Source organism: Lactuca serriola, chromosome 5, assembly GCF_051521515.1.
Source record: "Lactuca serriola cultivar US96UC23 chromosome 5, Lser_US96UC23_V15, whole genome shotgun sequence".
NCBI classification, from domain to species: Eukaryota; Viridiplantae; Streptophyta; class Magnoliopsida; order Asterales; family Asteraceae; genus Lactuca; species Lactuca serriola.
The window spans coordinates 344,961,621-344,981,653 of NC_136412.1; the positions used below are offsets into that span (position 1 = coordinate 344,961,621).

Genomic DNA, 20,033 nt, shown 5'->3' on the forward strand with positions numbered 1-20,033 from the left:
CGTAAATGTTTTTGTTTCTATTTCTAGATCAGGTTCAGGGATATGATTGGAGTGAGATTGGGATGATGCAGGCAAAGATGTAGATAAGTCATGGAAAAGATCTTCCAAGCTTCCATTATCTTCCATTCGGTTCTCCCCTGAAGATAAGGTTTGGTGAAATAGGGATTGTTTTCACTAAGGTTACATCCCTTGAAACAAAGAACCTTCTAGATGGGGGTGGTAGCATTTGTACCGTTTATGGGTTGAGGAAAATCCCAAAAACAACACACTTTAGAGCCCAGGGATCAAGTTTGTTTCTGTCTTGGTTATGGATGTGAACAAATGAGATACATCCAAAGATGCGCAGAAAAAGATTGTTGGAACTGGACACATTCGAGTAGAAGGAAGAAAGTACATCCATCGGACATTTGAATCCAAGAACTCGGGTAGGAAGTCTATTTATAAGGTAAGTTGTTGTGAGCACAACTTCTCCACAAAAATATTTTTGAACGTTATTTTGGAATAATAATTCTCTGGTTTGATCTAATAAATGCACATTTTTCCTCTCTAATACTCTGTTCTGTCAGGCGTTTTAACACATGAAGATTCTTGAATTATTCTCTCCTTTTGAAAATAAGAGGTGAGAGTTGATTGAAATAATCTCGAGCATTATCAGATCTTATCCTTTGAACTTTGACTCCAAATTGGTTTTTTATCATTGAAATGAAAATATGGATAATAGTGCTAACATCTGATTTATGCTTTAACATAAACACCCAAGTAACATGTGTACAATCATCAATGAATGTCACAAACCATCGTGAACCCGACACATTGGAAATATTAGATGGACCCCATATATCAGTGTGGATAAGATAAAGAGGAGAATTAATTCTTTTATTACTGATAGAAAAAAGGGATATTCTTGTGTTTAGCAAGCTCACATACCTCTCAGTGAAGGTTTTCAACATTAATTGTTTTAAACAGGGAAGGAAAAAGAACTTTAATAATCCTAAATGAGGGATGACCTAAACGTCAATAATGAAGTATGATTTTTTTCTTTATTGGAGATAGCAAATTTTGATATGAGTGAGAGAGAATTTGTTATGAGTGAGTAAGACGATCTAGGTGTTTTTGGCAACTCAAGACGATATAGATCATCCTTTTCATTAACAAGACCTATCATCTTCCATGAATCCTTTTCCTAAAATATACAATATTCATCAGAAAATATCACATAACAATGTAAATCTCGTGCTACTTTTTTATAGAGATAAGATTAATGGATAATTTTGGGACATGAAGGACACTTTTTAAAGGAATGGCTAGGCTAATTTGAATATCTCCTTTACCAACTACAATGGTTCGAGTTCCATCAGCAGTGACAATTTTCTTGTTACTTGGACAATGTGAGTTTGTAGATAAGTGTTTGGAAGAGTGAATGGCCAGTGGCTTCCGAAACAATGAGCCAAAAGTATTTTAAGTTTGAATCTAAGACATTAAATCCAAATGAAAGTGGTTGTTTACCTGGGAATGAAGTTCCACCACCAAAAGGTTTTTCGAGAGAGTTGAAAAATGATATGAGCTTCTCCACTTCCTCTTGTTTAAGGCTTATTAGTTCTTGTTTGACTTCTTTTGGGGTTGGGTCAGCTACAATGTGAACTTGTCCTTTGTCACTAATTGTTGCACTATTCTGGACCCATTCTTGACTTGGAGGTTTGCCATGTAACTTCCAACATTTATCTTTCGTGTGACGTGCCTTTTTGCAATGAGTGCACCATAGCCCATCTCGATTTTGAGTTATGAACTGATCATTTTTTTTCCAGATCCAGACTCATAGTTGGTTCTATTTTCCCTTCCTACCTTGACATGTTCTGCTGCCATTGCCAAGCCATTCATTGGAAGGGTCTCAAGCATTAAAGTTCTCCTGATCTCCTCACTTCTAACAATGGCCACCACTTCATTAAAGCAAGGAACTTCAGGCTTTCCAAGGGTTTGAATCCTTACTTGATCAAAATCATAGTTTAAACCTACAAGAAAAATCATAAACTCTGTCTTGTTCAATGAAGTCCTTGAGTATTGCAGCATCTTCTAAGCAATTGGTCTTGATTACCTTATAATGATCAAGTTCTTGTCATAAAGATTTTAGTTGATTGGCATACTCGGTTACTGTTTTACTTCCTTGTTTCGCTGCTATTGTCTTGACTTTCACTTCATAAACTTGGGCTGCATCTCTAGCTTTGGACTAAGTTTGTTGAATTGCATCCTAGATATCATAGGTGTTTTCCATGAGCGTCATTGTATCGCTTATCTCGGGGACCGTAGAACTCCATAACCACACCATGATCATGGAATCTTCTTCATCTCATGCTTCAAACTTGGGGTATTCTCGCTTTGGTCCTGTCCCAGTAAGATAACTGATTTTTCCCTTCGCTTTCAAGATGGTTCAAATCAGTTCGTTTGAGATAGTTTTTTCCATCCAATCGGTATGATGCATGGATGTGTTGTAAATCTCCTGGTTGAGAAACATGGGTTGTAGATTGAGCCTCAGATTCTGACTTGGTTCATGTCATTCTTTTGGTACTAGGTTATAGATTGTTGGCGATAAAGGCCAAATGATCAAAGAGTAGAGGCAATGAAGGCCCAAAAAAAGGAGCGAAGGCTAAAGAGGTTTCCCAAGCTTCGGTTGCTCTGATACCATAACCGATTTAGGGTTTTTCTATATATTGATTGAGAAGTGTACAGAATAAATACACAAAGCAAATCAAGAAAAGGAAACTATTCTAATGAATCCTTTGATATTAGGGATACCTACAATGAAGGTTATAATTAGCTACCATTTTTCCTACAATAAATCTACGATAATAAATAAATGTTTTTTTTTGTTACTTTTCATACTCTCATTCAATTTGTCAAATGTCATTTTATGGTTATTTTTAATTAATTTTTATTCCAGATGTCATTTTATGGTTTTTATGTTTTATTAATTCCACATAATATTTAAATACAATAATAAATGCATATTAATTTTCTTAATGAACTTTCCTTTTAATTTTAGAATTATTAAATTAAAGCTTCATTAATTTTCATTATTTATTTATCTAAATTATTTGTTTAATTTTAGAGAAAAAACACTTTAATTTTTATAATTTAATATTTTCTTATTTTTCTTATAAACTTAAACTTGTTAAATGTTTAGAATTTTATATTTAATTTTTCTTTAAATAACCCATATCATACATTTTTCCCATGGTAGACATTCTAAATAAATGTTTGTATTTCACAAAAATATGGTGACAAAATACATCATGTATCATAACTTTTCATTCATGACCTCAGACTTTACCATAAGATTCTGATTCTTCTCCATCTTTATTCAAACCCACTTTAAGAATTCCACCAACACACTTTTACATGTCTTCACCTTCACAATTACCCAAATCCAAAACCCTATTCATTCATTCGTCCAACGGTATAATTAATCCTCTTTATCCTTATTTAATTCCCCATCTGCTTCCTCTTCTTATGTGATTCATTCATTCCATTTTTGTGAACCTTTCAACAATGGTCCATACCCAGAAAATGGGTTTAATTTGGTTCATACCCATTCTCTATCTCCTATTTTCTCCATCTAGTAAGTTTTCAGCTGATCTGGGATCATGACTGTATTTTTGTTTGAGTCGTTTGATTTTGATTGTTTCTGTGATGAACAGGTGCAGAGATTGCAGCTAAACCAGGGGTAAACTATGGGCAACTCGGAAACAACCTCCCTCATCCGAAGAAATCCGTCGAGCTCATCAAATCCCTAAAAGCCGGCCGTGTTAAGATCTACGATGCGAACCCGAAAATCCTTAAGGCACTTGCGAACACCAATATCCAAGTATCGATAATGGTGCCAAATGAAATCATCACAGCTATGGCGCCTAACCAATCACTAGCAGACGAATGGGTCAGGTCCAATGTCGTCCCCTTTTACCCGAAGACCATGATCCGTTACCTTCTCGTCGGCAACGAGATCCTCTCGCAGCCCGATAATGTCACCTGGTTCAATCTAGTTCCGGCGATGCGACGGATCCGGAAGTCATTAGTTTTCTACAAACTCAAAAAAATCAAAGTCGGTACACCTCTGGCCATGGACTGTTTAGAAGCTTCGTTCCCGCCGTCCAGTGGGAAATTCCGGTCAAGTGTATCGGAGTCTGTTATAAAGCCATTGTTACAGTTCATCCACCGGACTAAATCATTTTTCTTCATCGACGTTTACACTTATTTTGCGTGGGTACCCGACCCGGTCAACATTAAGCTCGATTATGCTCTGCTTCAACCGAATGTTTCAACCTACACAGATCCTGTTACCGGGTTGATGTACACTAATTTGTTGGAGCAGATGCTTGATGCTCTTTACTTCGCCATGAAAGACGCCGGGTACCCGGATATCAGATTATTCATCGCGGAAACAGGATGGCCAAACGGCGGCGATATTGACCAAATCGGTGCAAATATCTACAACGCCGCCATCTACAACCGGAATGTAATCAAGAGATTCACCGAGAAACCACCGAGAGGTACGCCGTTGAAACCCTTTGTCGTCTTGCCGTCGTTTATATTCGCTTTATACAACGAGAATCAGAAAACGGGTGCTGGTACTGAACGGCATTTCGGGTTATTATACCCGAACGGAACGAATATTTACGAGATTGATTTGTCGGGTAAGACGGCGTTGTCGGAGTTCAAGAAGCCGTTGCCGGTGCCAACGAATAATGAGCCGTTTAAGGGAAAGATTTGGTGCGTGGCGGCGCGTGGCGCTAACACAACAGCGCTCGCCGGAGCTCTATCATTCGCGTGTGGACAGGGTAACAGTACTTGTGACCCGATCCAACGTGGTGGGAAATGCTTCAAACCCGATTCGCTGACGTGGCATGCGAGCTATGCATTTAGCTCTTATTGGGCCCAGTTCAAAAAATCTGGTGGATCTTGTTACTTTAATGGGCTTGCGACCCAAACAGCCAAAAATCCAAGTAAATATCTATATTACCAATTTACCCTTCCACATCTTTATAAATTGTTATACATTTATTTTACCAACATATTAAACATATTTTAACCATTTAATATAATAAACGTACTATTTTTTATATCACTTTATGCAAAACCCGGTAAAATGGTACAATAATTATGTATAATACTTTTGTAGTATCGTTATGCTATAACAAGTATATGCAATACACATTTTTTAATATATTTTCTATAATTATAGTTCGTTAAAATTAAATAATTTAGTGATATAATTTTTATGGCATAACTTATAAAGTGTTTAATATTTTGCAGGTTTTGGATCATGCAAGTTCCCTAGCGTGACTTTATGAGTTTTTTTGGAAAGCGAAAATTAACAAAAGTGTTTTTTTTTGGTTAGTTTGTGTTGTATCATTGTATGTTTTTTTGGATTGCGGAACATTAATCTATTGTCCTAAAATTAGTCAGTTTTCACATTCGTCTTTTCTTTAAAGCTTGACTGTCTTGTAAGTCTTTTCTTGTATTAATATATGATGTTGTATATTGATGCACGTGCAAACCTCCAATAAGACCATAGTAACTAAGACATGTTTGCCACGGAGCTTATGACACTATTGAGAAGTTTTTAGTTTTTGACAAAACGCTCTTGTTTAAACATAAATCTTCGTTTGGTGATATGAACTTTTAACGTTTAGTTTAAACAAAATGTTCCAAATCTAAAAGCTACTTAATGTTTATTAAACGTTATTTAATGTAGTGTTTAGAGATGCACAAAACCCGAATCCGATATAGTTTCGCTTACGTCATCAAAAATCCGATCTGGTCAAAATCCGATTCAGTTCCAACCAAAATCCAAATCCGATTCTAATCCGATTTGAAACCGGTTTAAACCGATTTTAGTGGGTTTTAAGCGGATTTTGGGGCGGATTTGGATCCGGTTTTTAGCGAATCCGGTTTACGACCCGTTATCAAATCCGATTTGAAATATAGGATTACAATCCGATTGAAAATCCGGTTCTGGATTGGATCCGATTTTGAATAGTGAAACCGGTTTTTGTGTGCATCTCTAGTAGTGTTTAACAAAACGCTACTGAAATCAATTTTCATAATTGCCCTTAAAATATATTTATATATTTATTTATTTTGAAACGATTATCATTTTTTGTAATTTTACATATTTCAAAATATTCCAACATGTTTTGCCAAATATTCATATAAAGTTATTGTTAGAGTGTCTATTGTATTATGTTTATATTGTTCAGCCCATTTGTATTTTGTATTAGCCTAGCCAATTTGTATCTATTTGTACGTGTATATATTTTGATATCAAGAACATGTTTTGGTTATAGGAAAATACTCTGTTATCATGGTATTAGAGCTGTAGAATCTCTTCCTTTTTTACCTCCTTCTTTCTCTCTAACCCTAAAGGTCTCTAACTTTCTCTTCTTCCTCTCGTCTGCCTCTTGACTTCTAATCTCAGATTCCTTCTTCTTTCTGTGTGCATCATGACTGGAGGAGAAGTTCCCACCAAAGAACTCTGCATTCACGTCAATCACAGAAAAACCATATGGTATTGCTAATATACGTTCATCCATCCCCATCATACTTGATCTTGATAGAATGAACTATGACTCTTGGAGAGAGCTTTTTGAACTCATTGTTATGGCTTTGGTGTTGCTCATCATCTTAAAGAACCAAAAAACCCAGCTTCTTCCGACATGGACGAATGGCAGCGCATCGATAATATAGTCAAAATGTGGATATATGGTACTCTCTCACCCTCTCTCCTTCAGCTGTCTTCTAAACGGAAACCTAATACCCTTGCACTATGGTGCTATCTCGAATCTCTCTTCCGAGCCAACAAAGATTCGAAAGCTATGCAACTCGACACTGAGTTACGCAATATATCCATGGGCAATTTATTTGTTACTGAGTATTGCACAAAGATCCAAACCCTTGCTGATCTTCTTGAAAATCTCGATGCTGAAGTTCCTAAAAAGAACATTGTGATTTATATAATAAATGGTTTATCTCCTAAATATGATCATGTTGTAAGTATGATTAGACATCAGAAACCACTGCCATCATTTTCCGATACTCGTTCCATCTTACAAGTTGAAGAACAATGCATTCAGTTAAATCAAAATCGCAATCCGGGTGACTCATCTTCACCCACCGTTCTTCACGCCGGATCTCCCTCGGGTCCGCCCTATTTTTCTCGCAACAACAATATTGGAGGACGTGGAGCTCATGGTGGCAGAGGTAATCGAGGAGGAAGAAACGGCGGAAAGGGCGGTCGCCATGGAGGTTCTGGTCCGCCTCAAAACATACCTGCTCGATGGGGATTTGGGTGGTATCCGCTCCTAGTCGTCACTGGATCGTTTTTATCCTCTCAACATGCCGGCCTACTCCCCCTTCCTATCCAACATCGACCAACTACTCAGCAGCCCACCTGGCCCAATAACTCTCAACAACAACAATACCATCAATCTAGGTTATCCCATAACTCGCCACAGCAGGCCTTCACTACCTCGATTCAGCAACAATCTCAGCCTACTCCTCCTTGGACATGGTTCGGCCCACCTACTACTCCCCAACAACAAAGTCAACCAACTTCTCTCCCAGAATTTTTTTAGTTCAATGTCATTAAATGACCCAAGCAATAACGGTTGGTATATGGATACGGGGGCCACGAGTCATCTTTACTCAGAAGCAGGTATTCTCATGTTTCTTGTTCTTTTGTTTTAGTCGGTGATGGATCTAAAACTGTTGTAAGTAATATGGGTGATACCGATCTTTCTTTTTCTAATCCTTATCACTCACTTTCTCTTAAAAATGTTCTCATCACTCCAAATATCATCAAAAATCTCATTTCTGTTCGTAGTTTTACTAAAGATAATTCGTGTAGCGTTGAATTTGTTCCATTTGGTTTTTTTGTGAAGGATCTTCAGACCAAACAAATCCTTCTTTAATGTGACAGCTCTGGTGATCTATATCCTGTTACAACCTCAACAACTCAAGCATGGCTTTCTCTCAGTCCAACTCTTTGGCATCAACGTCTTGGTTATCCCGGTCGTCCCATTTTACAACATTTAGTTTCTCGTAATTTGCTTCCATGTAAAAACTCTAAAAGTTTGCACTTATGTCATGTGTGTCAACTTGGAAAACACACCAAGTTACCTTTCTATTTGTCTGATTCTGTTTCTAATGCTCCTTTTGAATTAATTCATTCTAATGTTTGAATATCTCCACTTACAAGTACTAGTGGAATAAAATACTATGTTATTTTTATTGACAATTTCTCATTTTGTTTGGGTGTATCCATTACGACATAAATCTGATGTATTTGCCAAATTTGTCCATTTTCGACAATATGTCAAAAATCAATTCAAAACTGAAATTCAATCTTTTCAATGTGATAATGGGGGAGAATACAACAATAATCAATTTCATCAACTATGCAATGAAAATGGTATCAACATTCGTTTCGCATGCCCATACACATCCCAACAAAATGGGAAATCTGAACGCATGTTAAGAACCTTAAACAAAATGACCCGCATTACTTTTTCATGCCCACTTACCTCCAACCTTTTGGGTCGAAGCTCTTCACACGACGACTCATCTTCTAAATATTATTCCCTCCTCCACTCTTCAATATGATACTCCTTTTCATAAACTTTTCAATAAAAATCCATCCTACTCTCATCTTCGTGTCTTTGGTTGTCTATGCTACCCTCACCTCCCTACCACTCACAAACTTGAGCCAAAATCCATTCCTTGTATCTTTCTTGGATACCCATCTATTCATCGTGGCTTTCGCTGCCTTAACCTTGAAACTAAACAAATAATTCTCTCACGTCATGTGAAGTTTGATGAATATGTCTTTCCATATGGCTCAATGACTCCCAATTCTCCCCCGTCCTATGAATTTCTTGAAAACATTGATGACTCTAATTTCATCTCATCCATCTTTCGTCAAACTCCCATTGTCTTTGAAGTTCCTCACTTTCCTTCCACAACATCTTCAGAGACATCATCTCCTTCTTCTTCGTCAAGTGAAAACCTATCTTCTTCCGATAACAGTGCCCCTCTTTTCACCATCGATTCTGATCCCACTGTCTTGAGATCATTGGTCTCCTCTCTTCCTAACTTTCACCATCAGGTTCCCATTACATCTACTCATCCTGTGTTTACTCGGTCTCGTCTTGGAACTGTTAAACCCGTTCAGAAACTCAATCTTCATGTTGAATCCTCTTCTCCAATTCCTTATAAGTACTTACAAGCATTTAAAGATCCAAACTGGTCTAATGCCATGAAGGATGAATATAACGCACTTATCGTTAATTAGACGTGGGTGCTTGTTCCACGTCCTACTGGTGAAAACATAATTAATTGCATTTGGTTATTCAAAAATAAGCAACATGTAGATGGTTCTTTGGCGCTATATAAAGCCCGTATTGTAGCTAACAGTCATAGTCAACAACCTGGTATTGACTGTGATGAGATTTTTAGTCCTGTGGTTAAAGTCATAACTATACGTATTGTTCTTGCTCTCGTTGTTTCTCACAGTTGGCCGGTTCGTCAACTTGATGTGAAGAATGTTTTTCTTCACGATGATCTTCTTGAGACTGCCTACATGCACCAGCCTCCTGGGTTTCGGGACCCATGATTTCCTGATCATGTTTGTCTATTGCAGCGATCTCTTTACGGACTCAAATAGGCTCCCCGGGCATGGTTTCATCGGTTTACTCAATATATTTGCAAACTCGGCTTCTCGACTAGTCGATGTGACTCTTCTTTATTCATCTATCGGCATGGCTCACACACAGCTTATTTATTACTTTATGTTGATGATATTGTTCTGACTGCATCTTCCCCAGATCTTTTACAGCAGATTATTACCACCCTTAGCATCGAGTTTTCAATGACAGATCTGGGAGACCTAAATTTCTTTCTTAGCATTTTTGTTACTAGAGATACATCTTGCATGTTATTGTCACAATGAAAATACGTCCTTGAGATCCTTGATCGTGCTCACATGCTTAAATATAAACCTGCTCGCACTCCAGCCGACACATCTACAAAGTTGGATCCCTCCGGTACACCTGTTTTTGATCCGACTCTCTATCGGCATCTTGTCTGGGCTCTTCAGTATATTCACATTCACTCGTCCAGACATAGCTTATGTCGTTCATCAAGTCTGTCTTTACATGCATGATCCACGGGAACCCCATTTCACTGCCCTTAAACGGATTTTGCGATACATTCAGGGCACCATTGACCATGGTCTTCAACTTTACTCTTCACCCTCACGTGGTCTTATAGCTTATTTCGATACTGACTGGGCCGACTGTCCCTCTACCCGACGCTCCACTTCAGGGTATTGTGTGTTTTTGGGTCAAAATTTGATCTCTTGGTCATCTAAGAGACATGGGGCAATTTCTCGATCTAGTGCTGAGGCTAAGTTTCGGGGGGTGGATAATGTTGTTGCTGAAACATGTTGCCATGTTGGATTCGAAGTTTACTTCGTGAACTTTTTCAACCGCCTACTCGTACGACTATTGTGTATTGTGATAATGTTAGTGCGGTATATATGTCTTTGAATCCTATTCAACATCAACGAACCACACACATCGAAATTGACATTCATTTTGTTTGTGACAAAGTGGCATTGGGACAGATTCACGTTCTTCATGTATTGTCGTCTTCCCAATACGCTGATATATTTACCAAGGGTCTACCAACTTCGTTGTTCATTGATTTCCGTTCCATCTTGAACATCCGAGAGCCTCGCATTCAAACTGTGGGGGGCTGTTAGAGTGTATATTGTAATATTGTATTATGTTTATATTGTTTAGCCCATTTGTATTTTGTATTAGCCAAGCCCATTTGTATCTATTTGTATGTGTATACATTTTGATATCAAGGACAGGTTTTAGTTATGGGAAAATACTTTGTTATCAGTTATAACTTCCAGCTACCCGCTATCAGCTCCCAACTTCTTTTGTGTAACATGCCCTAAGGCTGGAGGGATCATATTTACCATAAAAGTGTCGTTTCTTACCCCCATCCAATGAGTGATGTCACATTTGTTTTTTTAATAAATAAAAACTTTAGTTTTAATTAAAAACATAATATTTCATTAATTATAAAAAACATAACATCACATTAAAATCCTAAAAACTTAGAAAAAATACAAATTTTGAACCTACACATACACACCAAACGATTTAAAATTAAAAAAAAATCATACTTAGCATAACGTGTTTTGACATCAGTTTTCATTGCCAAATCAATTTCAAGGTTCTCCCCGGACAGTTGCGATGTGTTCATCGTTAGTATTTTCAATTCGTTCTCCCTTTGTTTCCGAACCTCTCTTCCGGAAGCAATTTACAAAATTTTGTTCGGTCTATCTTTTATACCCTTTATATCGTCTCTGATGTCTTTTAAATGATCTGAATCTGATGTTTTGCCTTTGTCTTTGTTTTTTGTTTCGTCCCTTCCTATTGGTCTGGAAAGGTGGTGAAATTTAAACCGACTCATCTTCATTGAGGTTGAAACCAACATGACCATCAGATGTAGTGTGTTCGGATTCTGATGTTCTTGAATGTTTTGAACCACTCTCGATATGGTCGTCGGATGTTTTGTTCAATTGTCATTTTTTGTTGTCTTTGACGAGATTTCAAACTTGAACAAATATGGATGACTTCTTGTTTTCTTTTTGGTAGACTTTTAAAGCTTTTTGCAAAATCATGACATCGCTTTCGCCGCTTCTCCATTGTCGTTTCATGTTGTTATACAAATCGCTAAAAACATGACTTTCTTATTCATCTTCCCCCATTTTGAGTAACTTAATCTTTTGTACGATACTCGGGAAGGTTCATTCCTTTGTGGAACATATGTTTAACTTAGTCTTTTCTTGTATTAATATATGATGTTGTATATTGATGCACGTCAACTCGTGCAAACCTCAACTAAGGCTATCTGGAGTGGGGAGGGCTCCACACGTGAGCTGCTTACGTAGAGGCCCTCTCCACTCGTGAACACCGCCCCCGAATTTGGTGGGTTGGTCATGGTGTGGCAACGAGGACGGAAGAAGACGAAATATCTGATTAGTGGGTCAATTTCCGACCGTTAAGCATTTAATAAAAAAATTATGTTATTTATTTATTTATTAATTTAATTTCTCTTTAGTCTTTATATATACATTCATTTTACATATATTTTTCAAAACAAAGCCCACAAACTCTTTCAAATCAAATACACACATTCAACAAAAAATAGATCGACGATTCTGATGACGAGTTGGTATTGCACACATTATTGTCTGTGGCACAAGACATGGTTCGTGAGAGAGGCGAAAGTTTACACAACGAGAAGAAGCATAGAAAATGGATCAACCGGGATCGAGAGGCGGAAAATGAACTTTTGGTACATGATTATTTTTACCCTGATAGTTTATATGATCTTTCGGAATTTGAAGAACGTTTTCGTATTAGTAGAAATTTATTCTTACGTATAGCTAGAGATTTGGAACGTAATTATGAGTTTTTCCAATTAAGATGGGATGCTAGAGGTAAACGTAATTTTACTACAATACAAAAATATACGACCGCTCTTAGACAATTGGGACATGGCATAGATGTAGACACCTCTGATGAGTATTTGAAAATGTCTGAGAGGACGTGTCGAGACTGTACATATCTTTTCTGTGAGTATGTTATAGAGCTTTACCGTGAAATATACTTGCAACATCCGACTAAAAGTGATGTTGAACAGTTCTATATCGCACATCAAGCTAAACATGGTTTTCCATGGATGATTGGTAGTATTAATTGTACACACTTGGAGTGAGCAAATTGTCCCAATGCTTGACGTGGTCAATTCACGCAAGGTGATCATGGGGTCCTGAATTTTATGTTAGAGACGGTTGTTTCACATTACCTATGGTTTTGGCATGCATTCTTTGGTATGGCGGGGTCCAACAATGACCTGAATGTGCTTCAAGCGTTTCCGTTATTTAACAATAGTTTGCAGGGTAAAACACCATACATGTCATACGTTGTGAATGGAAATGAATATAAGTATGGGTATTACCTAGGTGATGTGATATATCCAGAGTATGCTATAATTGTCAAGTCATATTCATTTCCAGCCGATGAAAAACGAAAATTGTTCAAGTTAGCACAGGAATCTGCACGGAAGGATGTGGAACGAGCGTTTGTAGTTCTAAAACAAAAGTGACACGTAATCAAACATCCGGCACGAACATGGGATAGGACAAAACAAACGACGGTGTTGACTGCTTTTGTTATTTTACATAACATGATAATAGAAGAAGGGGGCAGGTTATTTGTTCATATACCGGGAACGATATACTTAATCCACTTGCAGTAATACAAGTTGGCAGCCCGACATACTTCTGTAGGGTTTTGGCAAAACAAAATCGTGAAACACATCAAAATTTACGTCATGATTTGACCGAGCACATGGGAAAAACAATTCCAAGGGGGATATGACGACGAAGACGAAAAGGATGAGGGCAATGACGATGAGGCGAATGCGGACGGTGACGACGAGGCGCATGAGGATGGTGACGACGACGAATAGTATTTGTCTATGGTTTCTATGTTTTTTAAGTAATGTAATGTTTTATGTTTATTTTAGTAATTTAGGTTTTAAATTTCTGTGCTTTTAATTAATGCAATTTGGTTTTATTTTTTTGTGTTCTCAAATAATTTATTTATGTTATGAATTATGTTTTTTATTTAATATAATGTTACAAAAAAATGAATATTATGTAGTGGTAATTATTTACAATGTCTAGTGGGTTGGTGGTGAAACCAACGTGGCGTAGAGGTGACAACACTTTTTCAGTGAGTTGGTAGTGACCACTCCCCATTGCCTAAGGCTAACCAGAGTGGATCAAATTCCACGCGTGAAATTCCTAGGTGGCACCCCAGGAGACGCGTGAACACCGCCCCCAGAGTCGGTGGGTTGGGTGTGGCGTGAGTGGTAAGACAGATGAAGACGATGCATCTGATTTGTTATGAATCTAACCCCTCGCATTTTCCCTATTTTCTCTCTCTTTCTTTTTACCCCTTCACTACCAACCCACCGGTGAGCACCATCTTCACACCCTGATGGGTTGGTTGTGGAATGATAAAATACCTTCGTGTCGTCACTTTCACTCACAAATCATCCGGGACCACTCCTCTTTGCCTAATAGTTGTATTGGGTTTGTTTGCAGCGGAAATATTACATTGCCGCTAACAGAAAAATAAATATATAAAAATAAGAAAATAAAATACTTGAAACTATCATAAAAAGCTTGGGTGGCCTAGTAAATCATGTGCACTTGAAAATTCCAAGACTTAAATCTTATAAACTCTAAATTTCATAAAAATATCAAAAAGTAACACTCTTAATTACGATTAACATATCTAAAGTGTTTGATGATCAGTTTTACTTGTATGTTTATGTTAATATATGTTTTTTCAGTTTATTCATCTATCATCGTTTAGCATCTTAAACACAAACAAAATAATCTGATAAACAAATGAATATAAACAAGAAAAATCATTCGTGTTCACTTGTTTATCCAATTAATTAAACAAAGGAATATAAACAAAATCATTTGTCGTCTCGCTTATAACTGTTAAATTATATTTTACGTAACCTTGGGACTACGAAACGTTATTCCGTTGTTAAGACTTTATATTAAAAAAAAATTATTGGTAACGGATGTTTTGATTAAAGTAATACTCGCTTAAGTATATGACAAGTTTTAGAAGAAAGAACTCAAGAAGTGTGGTGTGGGTCAGATGGTTGGTTTATTTTGTCTTATCCTTTTGCAGTTCGAATAATTTTCGGATATCTTTTCAAATTTTCAATCACTTTTATAATTATAAATAGGACAACCAGAAAAACCAATACGTTTTCATCTATTGTCAAAAAAAGTTTTTAAAAATTAAATCACTTTTGTTTAGCAACTTTAAAATATCTTAATCTTAATTTTATAATAAATTAATCCAAATCATAACCTAAATAACAATAAAAATATCATCAAGCTTCATTAATCTTAATTCCATAGTCCCATTGATTATAATACATCATACTATCAACTTTGTGATTTTACTTTTAATTTATTAGATATTTTAGATTAAGATTAATATGTAATTAGCAACAATATAACAATATTTCAAAATTCTAATACGACGTATAATATTAAATCATAATTTTGAAATCATATACTAATAATTAAAATATACGAATATACCTCTAATATCATAAAATAAAAAATCCATAAGTTTTTTTCAAGAGAAATTAAATATCCTCCTACTTATTTGATTAGTCTCTCTCTCCCTATCTCTCTCTTTCTCTCTCTCTCTCTCTCTCTCTCTCTCTATATATATATATATATATATATATATATATATATATATATATATATCTTAATTGTTCAAGTTTTAAATTTATAAAACCGATTGTATTCGCAACCGAACTAATACACACATTAGGCAGTGAAACTAATCGTTTAATAGTATAGATGTGGTAAGATGAGATGTCGAACACTTAGGGAACGGTAGTGAATTAATATTAAGATGTTTAATTATAGGTTAACTTAAACACACAAAAACAATAAAATGGAGTTTTTGATAATTAAATTAACAGATAAACTGAATGGAAACAAATCACTTTCGGTATTTTGACTTGATTTCATCTCAAAATAATGGCTAACTACTAGTGCAATTGATATTTATTCATTATTCACCGATTCCTAATATGTCTAAAATTTATGATCAAAATACTAATCCTTTAGTAAAACAAGTTCATTCATGCATTGATCAAGTGGACAAACAAACAAGCATACTAGTGTTAAGTTTGAATTATGCTAGACTTGAACTAGTGAATGACATTAATGGTTAATAACATCAATTCAATACATGAATGATCATCATATATTAGCTTTTCACATTAATTTACCAATTTTTCTATTTAACCCTATGTTTTTTTTATCAAAACTCTAGACTTATAACTTTGGTGATCACAAATTCATAAGATATAAGCATACTAAAACAAATTGATCACCTAATCTTAGTAAAACTTTGCAATAAACAGAAAAGTAGTTATCATTAACACAAAAAGGTTCTTTATTAAGCTATTATAACAGATAAATAAGAATAAATAACCCGAATAGCAAATAAATCCATAATCTCAATGATTGATATAGTCTAACACAAAGCAATAGGGTTTTGAAGCCCTAAATCGGAAAGTAAAACATATGAAAATCATAACGGAATGCAAATCATGGTCGATACATGTGACATCCCCAAAATCTCGGCCAGAAAAGACCGATTTTCATTTATGCTTTTAAAATAATTTCAGAGTAAATCCTTTTGATTTGAAAGAGTTGCGGAATTTGTTCCCAAAAACAAAACGTGATAAAATAATATTTAGCAAAGCATTTCATAAAGAAATGTATTTTCATTATATAATCAAAACTCAGGATGTCATGTTCCGATATAGACCATAAAGCATAAACGATAACATTACAAGTCATTCAACAAATATATACATATACAGACTTATAAACAAAATAACTTGATGGTTCATCCATCCTATGCCCTTGCGCCACTACCTGTAATACAAATAAACTGAGTGGGTCAGGCTTGGGAGCCTGGTGAGCATATAGGGTTTTCAACCAACAATAAATAATTATATTTAATTTCCACCAACCAACAATAACTCAATTACCTATTCCCGTTATTCTCATTTTACGTCCCTAAGACAACTAACATAAGGGACCTAGTCTAAGAATATTTCATCGGGGCGACAACACATGCTTCGGGGGTTCCTCAGCAATATAAGTCAAATAAGGCAACCATGAGGGGGATGGAATACAGCGAAATAACACCCAAGTTCATTAACACATACATGTTATGAGCCTGCTAGCGTTCCACTGGACTGTCTAGAAAAGTCTGTGGTCGTCATCTAAATTCCGCTAGATGACTGGATCAAAACAACATCGAGGCCTCTCATCTGTTTATTACACACCAACTATAGACCCATGTTCTACCCAAAATATTAGTAGATAAAATATACATTTTTATACATAGTTTTAAAACCCGTATAGCATGCTCAATCAATACATTTTCCACATAACAGATGAGGCACACACACATAACACGTATTTCATAGAGAAATAATCAGATCTATAAGATAGAAGAAAGTGAATATACATTCACACATATAACAACAAAGTATACACATAACACGTATTTTATATATAATACTTCATAATTATGCGTTAGAAGAAAGTAACTACACACTCACCTGATCAGAAGATGATCGGACAGCACTACGGCTTGTAGAAGTAGTATTCTTCGGCAAATCTGGAAGATCTTCACAAAAACCGGACTCCTCGCGGGCAGAGCTTCGGCTCGGGAATCTTACTTCTCGGGATCTTCGGGACCTCGGGACTTGCTTCGGGGCTCGGGAATGATACCGGGGCTTCGAGATAATTCTTGCACGAAAAACGATGCAAAAACGCGAGAAAAAGGGAAGAAATGAGCAAACAACTCGGTTGCCCTCGACCTCCTTTTATAGGGGCTGGAACTTCAAATTACGCTAGGCGTAATATGAAATTACGCTGGGCGTAATGACGATAAGGTCGCTGACTCCCCCAAGGATAATATCGGTCAATATATATTTAAATTAAATATCGAAAATATTTAATAAACTTCAAAAATTCATATCTTCCTCATACGAACTCCGTTTTCGACATTCTTTATATCCGCGCGTAGGTGAGACTATGATCTACAACTTTCGTTTAGACTCCGTAGGCTAATTTTGAATTTATTTTTTATTATTTATTTTTAGTAGGCCGGGACAGGAAAACTCCGTTATAAAATCATAACTTCTTCATCTGACGTCCGTTTTCGCCTATCTTTTTATCGTTTTACTCCTATTAACGAGACTTTCGATTCTCATTTAGATTGTTTCGGCTAAAAACCGCTCGATCTCAAATCGAGTATTCAGGCTGCATACCGCTAAGTCGAAACTTTGAAAAATCATAACTTCCTCATACAAAGTCAGATTTGGTAGTTCTTTTTATGCACGCTCTCGGTTTAACGAACTCTACGACTTTCGTTTAGATCACTAAGGATAAATATTGCTCTAACATAAATTTCACTTTTTACGTCATTCAGCGTTGTCGGTTCTGTCGCGAAACTTCGACAGGTCATAACTTCTTCGTTATAACTCGGATTTCGGCATTCTTTATATCTTCGAAAACCTTGTTTCGACCAATACATCTTTATGCAAAGATATCGGGCTTATCTCACACTTCAATTTTGACGCTTAGTTTTATCATTTATTAATTATATCTTTATAATTAAGTAATAAGCACACAAATACACATAATTCACATAATACTCAAATATTTCATCATTAATACTCCAAAAAGACTTACAAGGGTTAACCTAGACTATTACATCAATGATAATGCCTAGCCTGGAAACGCGGACGTTACAATTCTCTCCCCCTTAGGATGATTCCGTCCCCGGAATCACACATCAACAAACAAATGCAGATAGCGACTCAACATGTCACTCTCCGTTTCCCAAGTGAGATTTGGCCCATTCGAATGTTTCCAACGGACAAGCACTAATTCGACCATCTTGCGTCGCAACTTCTTAGTCTTTCGGTCAATAATTGACTCTGGTTCTTCAATTGACCTCTTGTTTTCATCAATTCTCAATTCAGAAATTGGAATTATATCAGGAAGTTCTCCCATGAACTTCCTCAAATAACACACATGAAAAGTGTTGTGAATTCCATTCAGTTCTTCGGGTAATTCGAGCTTGTAAGCTTGGTTCCCAACCCTCTGAAGAACTTTAAACGGTCCAATAAACCTTGGACTCAACTTTCCCCTTTTACCAAATCTTATAAGTCCCTTCCACGGCGAGACTTTAAGCAAAACCGAATCTACAACTTCGAAAGTCATCGGCCTCCGCTTCTTGTCAGCATAGCTCTTTTGACGATCTTGAGCTGCTTACATTCTTTCTCTAATTATTTTCAACTTTTCAGCGGTTTGATGGACCATCTCGGGACCCATAAACTGCTTTTCCCCAGCCTCAAGCCAACAAGACAGCGTACAACACTTCTGTCCGTACAAAGCTTGATAAGGTGCCATCTTTATGCTCGAGTGGAAACTATTATTGTAGGAAAATTCTACCAAAGGTAAATGTTCATCCCAGTTACCTAGGAATTCCAGGGTAAATGCTCTTAGCATATCTTCAAGTGTTTGTATTGTTCTTTCACTCTGACCATCAGTCTGCGGATGGTAAGCTGTACTTAAACATAACTTGGTACCCATTTCCTCTTGTAGACTTTTCCAAAACCTTGAGGTGAAACGGCTATCACGATCCGATACAATCGTTAACGGAACACCGTGAAGCCTCACAATTTCCTTCACATAAGAATTCGCAAGCTTATCTATAGACCATTTCTCCTTGGCTGCTATGAAATGCGCACTCTTAGTGAATCGATCAACGACCACCCAAATCATGTCGTGACCATTCTTTGTTCGGGGCAGTTTAGTGACAAAATCCATCGCAATGTCTTCCCATTTACCCATAGGCACATGTAAAGGTTCTAAACTCCCATATGGTTTCTGATGTTGTGTCTTGACTCTTGCACAAGTCACACACTCGGCCACATACTTTGCAACATCAAGCTTCATCGTCGGCCACCAGTAGTAGGGTTTCAGGTCCTTATACATTTTAGTGCTACCCGGATGAATCGAGTACATGGTCTTGTGAGCTTCTTCCATCAGAAGATCTCTAATTCCTCCGGACTTAGGTACCCAAATCCGATCTTGGAACACCTTCAGTCCGTGACTGTTTATACCGAACACTAACGTTTTACCCAAACGTTCCGCCTTTCGGTCATTCTTCTCTAAAGCTTCTTCTTGATCTTTCTTTATACTCTCCACAATTGTTGAGACAACTTCTATTCTCAACGCTCTTGGCCTCTTC

The 20,033-nt window shown here is 36.6% G+C and overlaps 3 protein-coding genes across 4 annotated transcripts; all 3 read left to right on the forward strand.

The window, feature by feature from the left end:
* Window positions 1-3,332: 3,332 nt before the first annotated feature.
* Window positions 3,333-5,482, forward strand: LOC145055451 (O-Glycosyl hydrolases family 17 protein). Its single transcript, XM_079003778.1, has 3 exons — window positions 3,333-3,613; window positions 3,693-4,994; window positions 5,305-5,482. Exons 1-3 carry the CDS (start codon window positions 3,544-3,546, stop codon window positions 5,340-5,342), a joined length of 1,410 nt encoding a protein of 469 aa, XP_078859904.1. The 5' UTR covers window positions 3,333-3,543; the 3' UTR covers window positions 5,343-5,482.
* An 825-nt stretch (window positions 5,483-6,307) lies between these two features.
* Window positions 6,308-8,287, forward strand: LOC145055452 (uncharacterized). 2 transcript variants are annotated; one of them, XM_079003779.1, is made up of 2 exons: window positions 6,308-7,705; window positions 7,932-8,287. In XM_079003779.1, exon 1 carries the CDS (start codon window positions 6,708-6,710, stop codon window positions 7,623-7,625), a length of 918 nt encoding a protein of 305 aa, XP_078859905.1. In that variant the 5' UTR covers window positions 6,308-6,707; the 3' UTR covers window positions 7,626-7,705; window positions 7,932-8,287. The 2 variants fall into 2 exon arrangements, with proteins under 2 accessions (XP_078859905.1, XP_078859907.1); XM_079003781.1 differs by having other exon boundaries at window positions 7,970-8,287.
* Window positions 8,288-12,333: 4,046 nt separating this feature from the next.
* On the forward strand, window positions 12,334-13,236 carry LOC145051082 (uncharacterized). Its single transcript, XM_078999226.1, has 2 exons — window positions 12,334-12,817; window positions 12,917-13,236. The coding sequence occupies exons 1-2, from the start codon at window positions 12,334-12,336 to the stop codon at window positions 13,234-13,236; spliced, it is 804 nt and encodes a 267-aa protein (XP_078855352.1).
* Window positions 13,237-20,033: the final 6,797 nt, after the last annotated feature.

Coding starts and splice junctions, on each gene's coding strand:
- LOC145055451 (XM_079003778.1), top strand. CDS start 3,544: ATGGTCCATACCCAGAAAATGGGTTTAATTTGGTTCATACCCATTCTC. Junction 3,614..3,692: donor TCTCCTATTTTCTCCATCTA/GTAAGTTTTCAG, acceptor TGTGATGAACAG/GTGCAGAGATTGCAGCTAAA. Junction 4,995..5,304: donor CCAAACAGCCAAAAATCCAA/GTAAATATCTAT, acceptor AATATTTTGCAG/GTTTTGGATCATGCAAGTTC.
- LOC145055452 (XM_079003779.1), top strand. CDS start 6,708: ATGGACGAATGGCAGCGCATCGATAATATAGTCAAAATGTGGATATAT.
- LOC145051082 (XM_078999226.1), top strand. CDS start 12,334: ATGGTTCGTGAGAGAGGCGAAAGTTTACACAACGAGAAGAAGCATAGA. Junction 12,818..12,916: donor TGGTTTTCCATGGATGATTG/GTAGTATTAATT, acceptor ATTTTATGTTAG/AGACGGTTGTTTCACATTAC.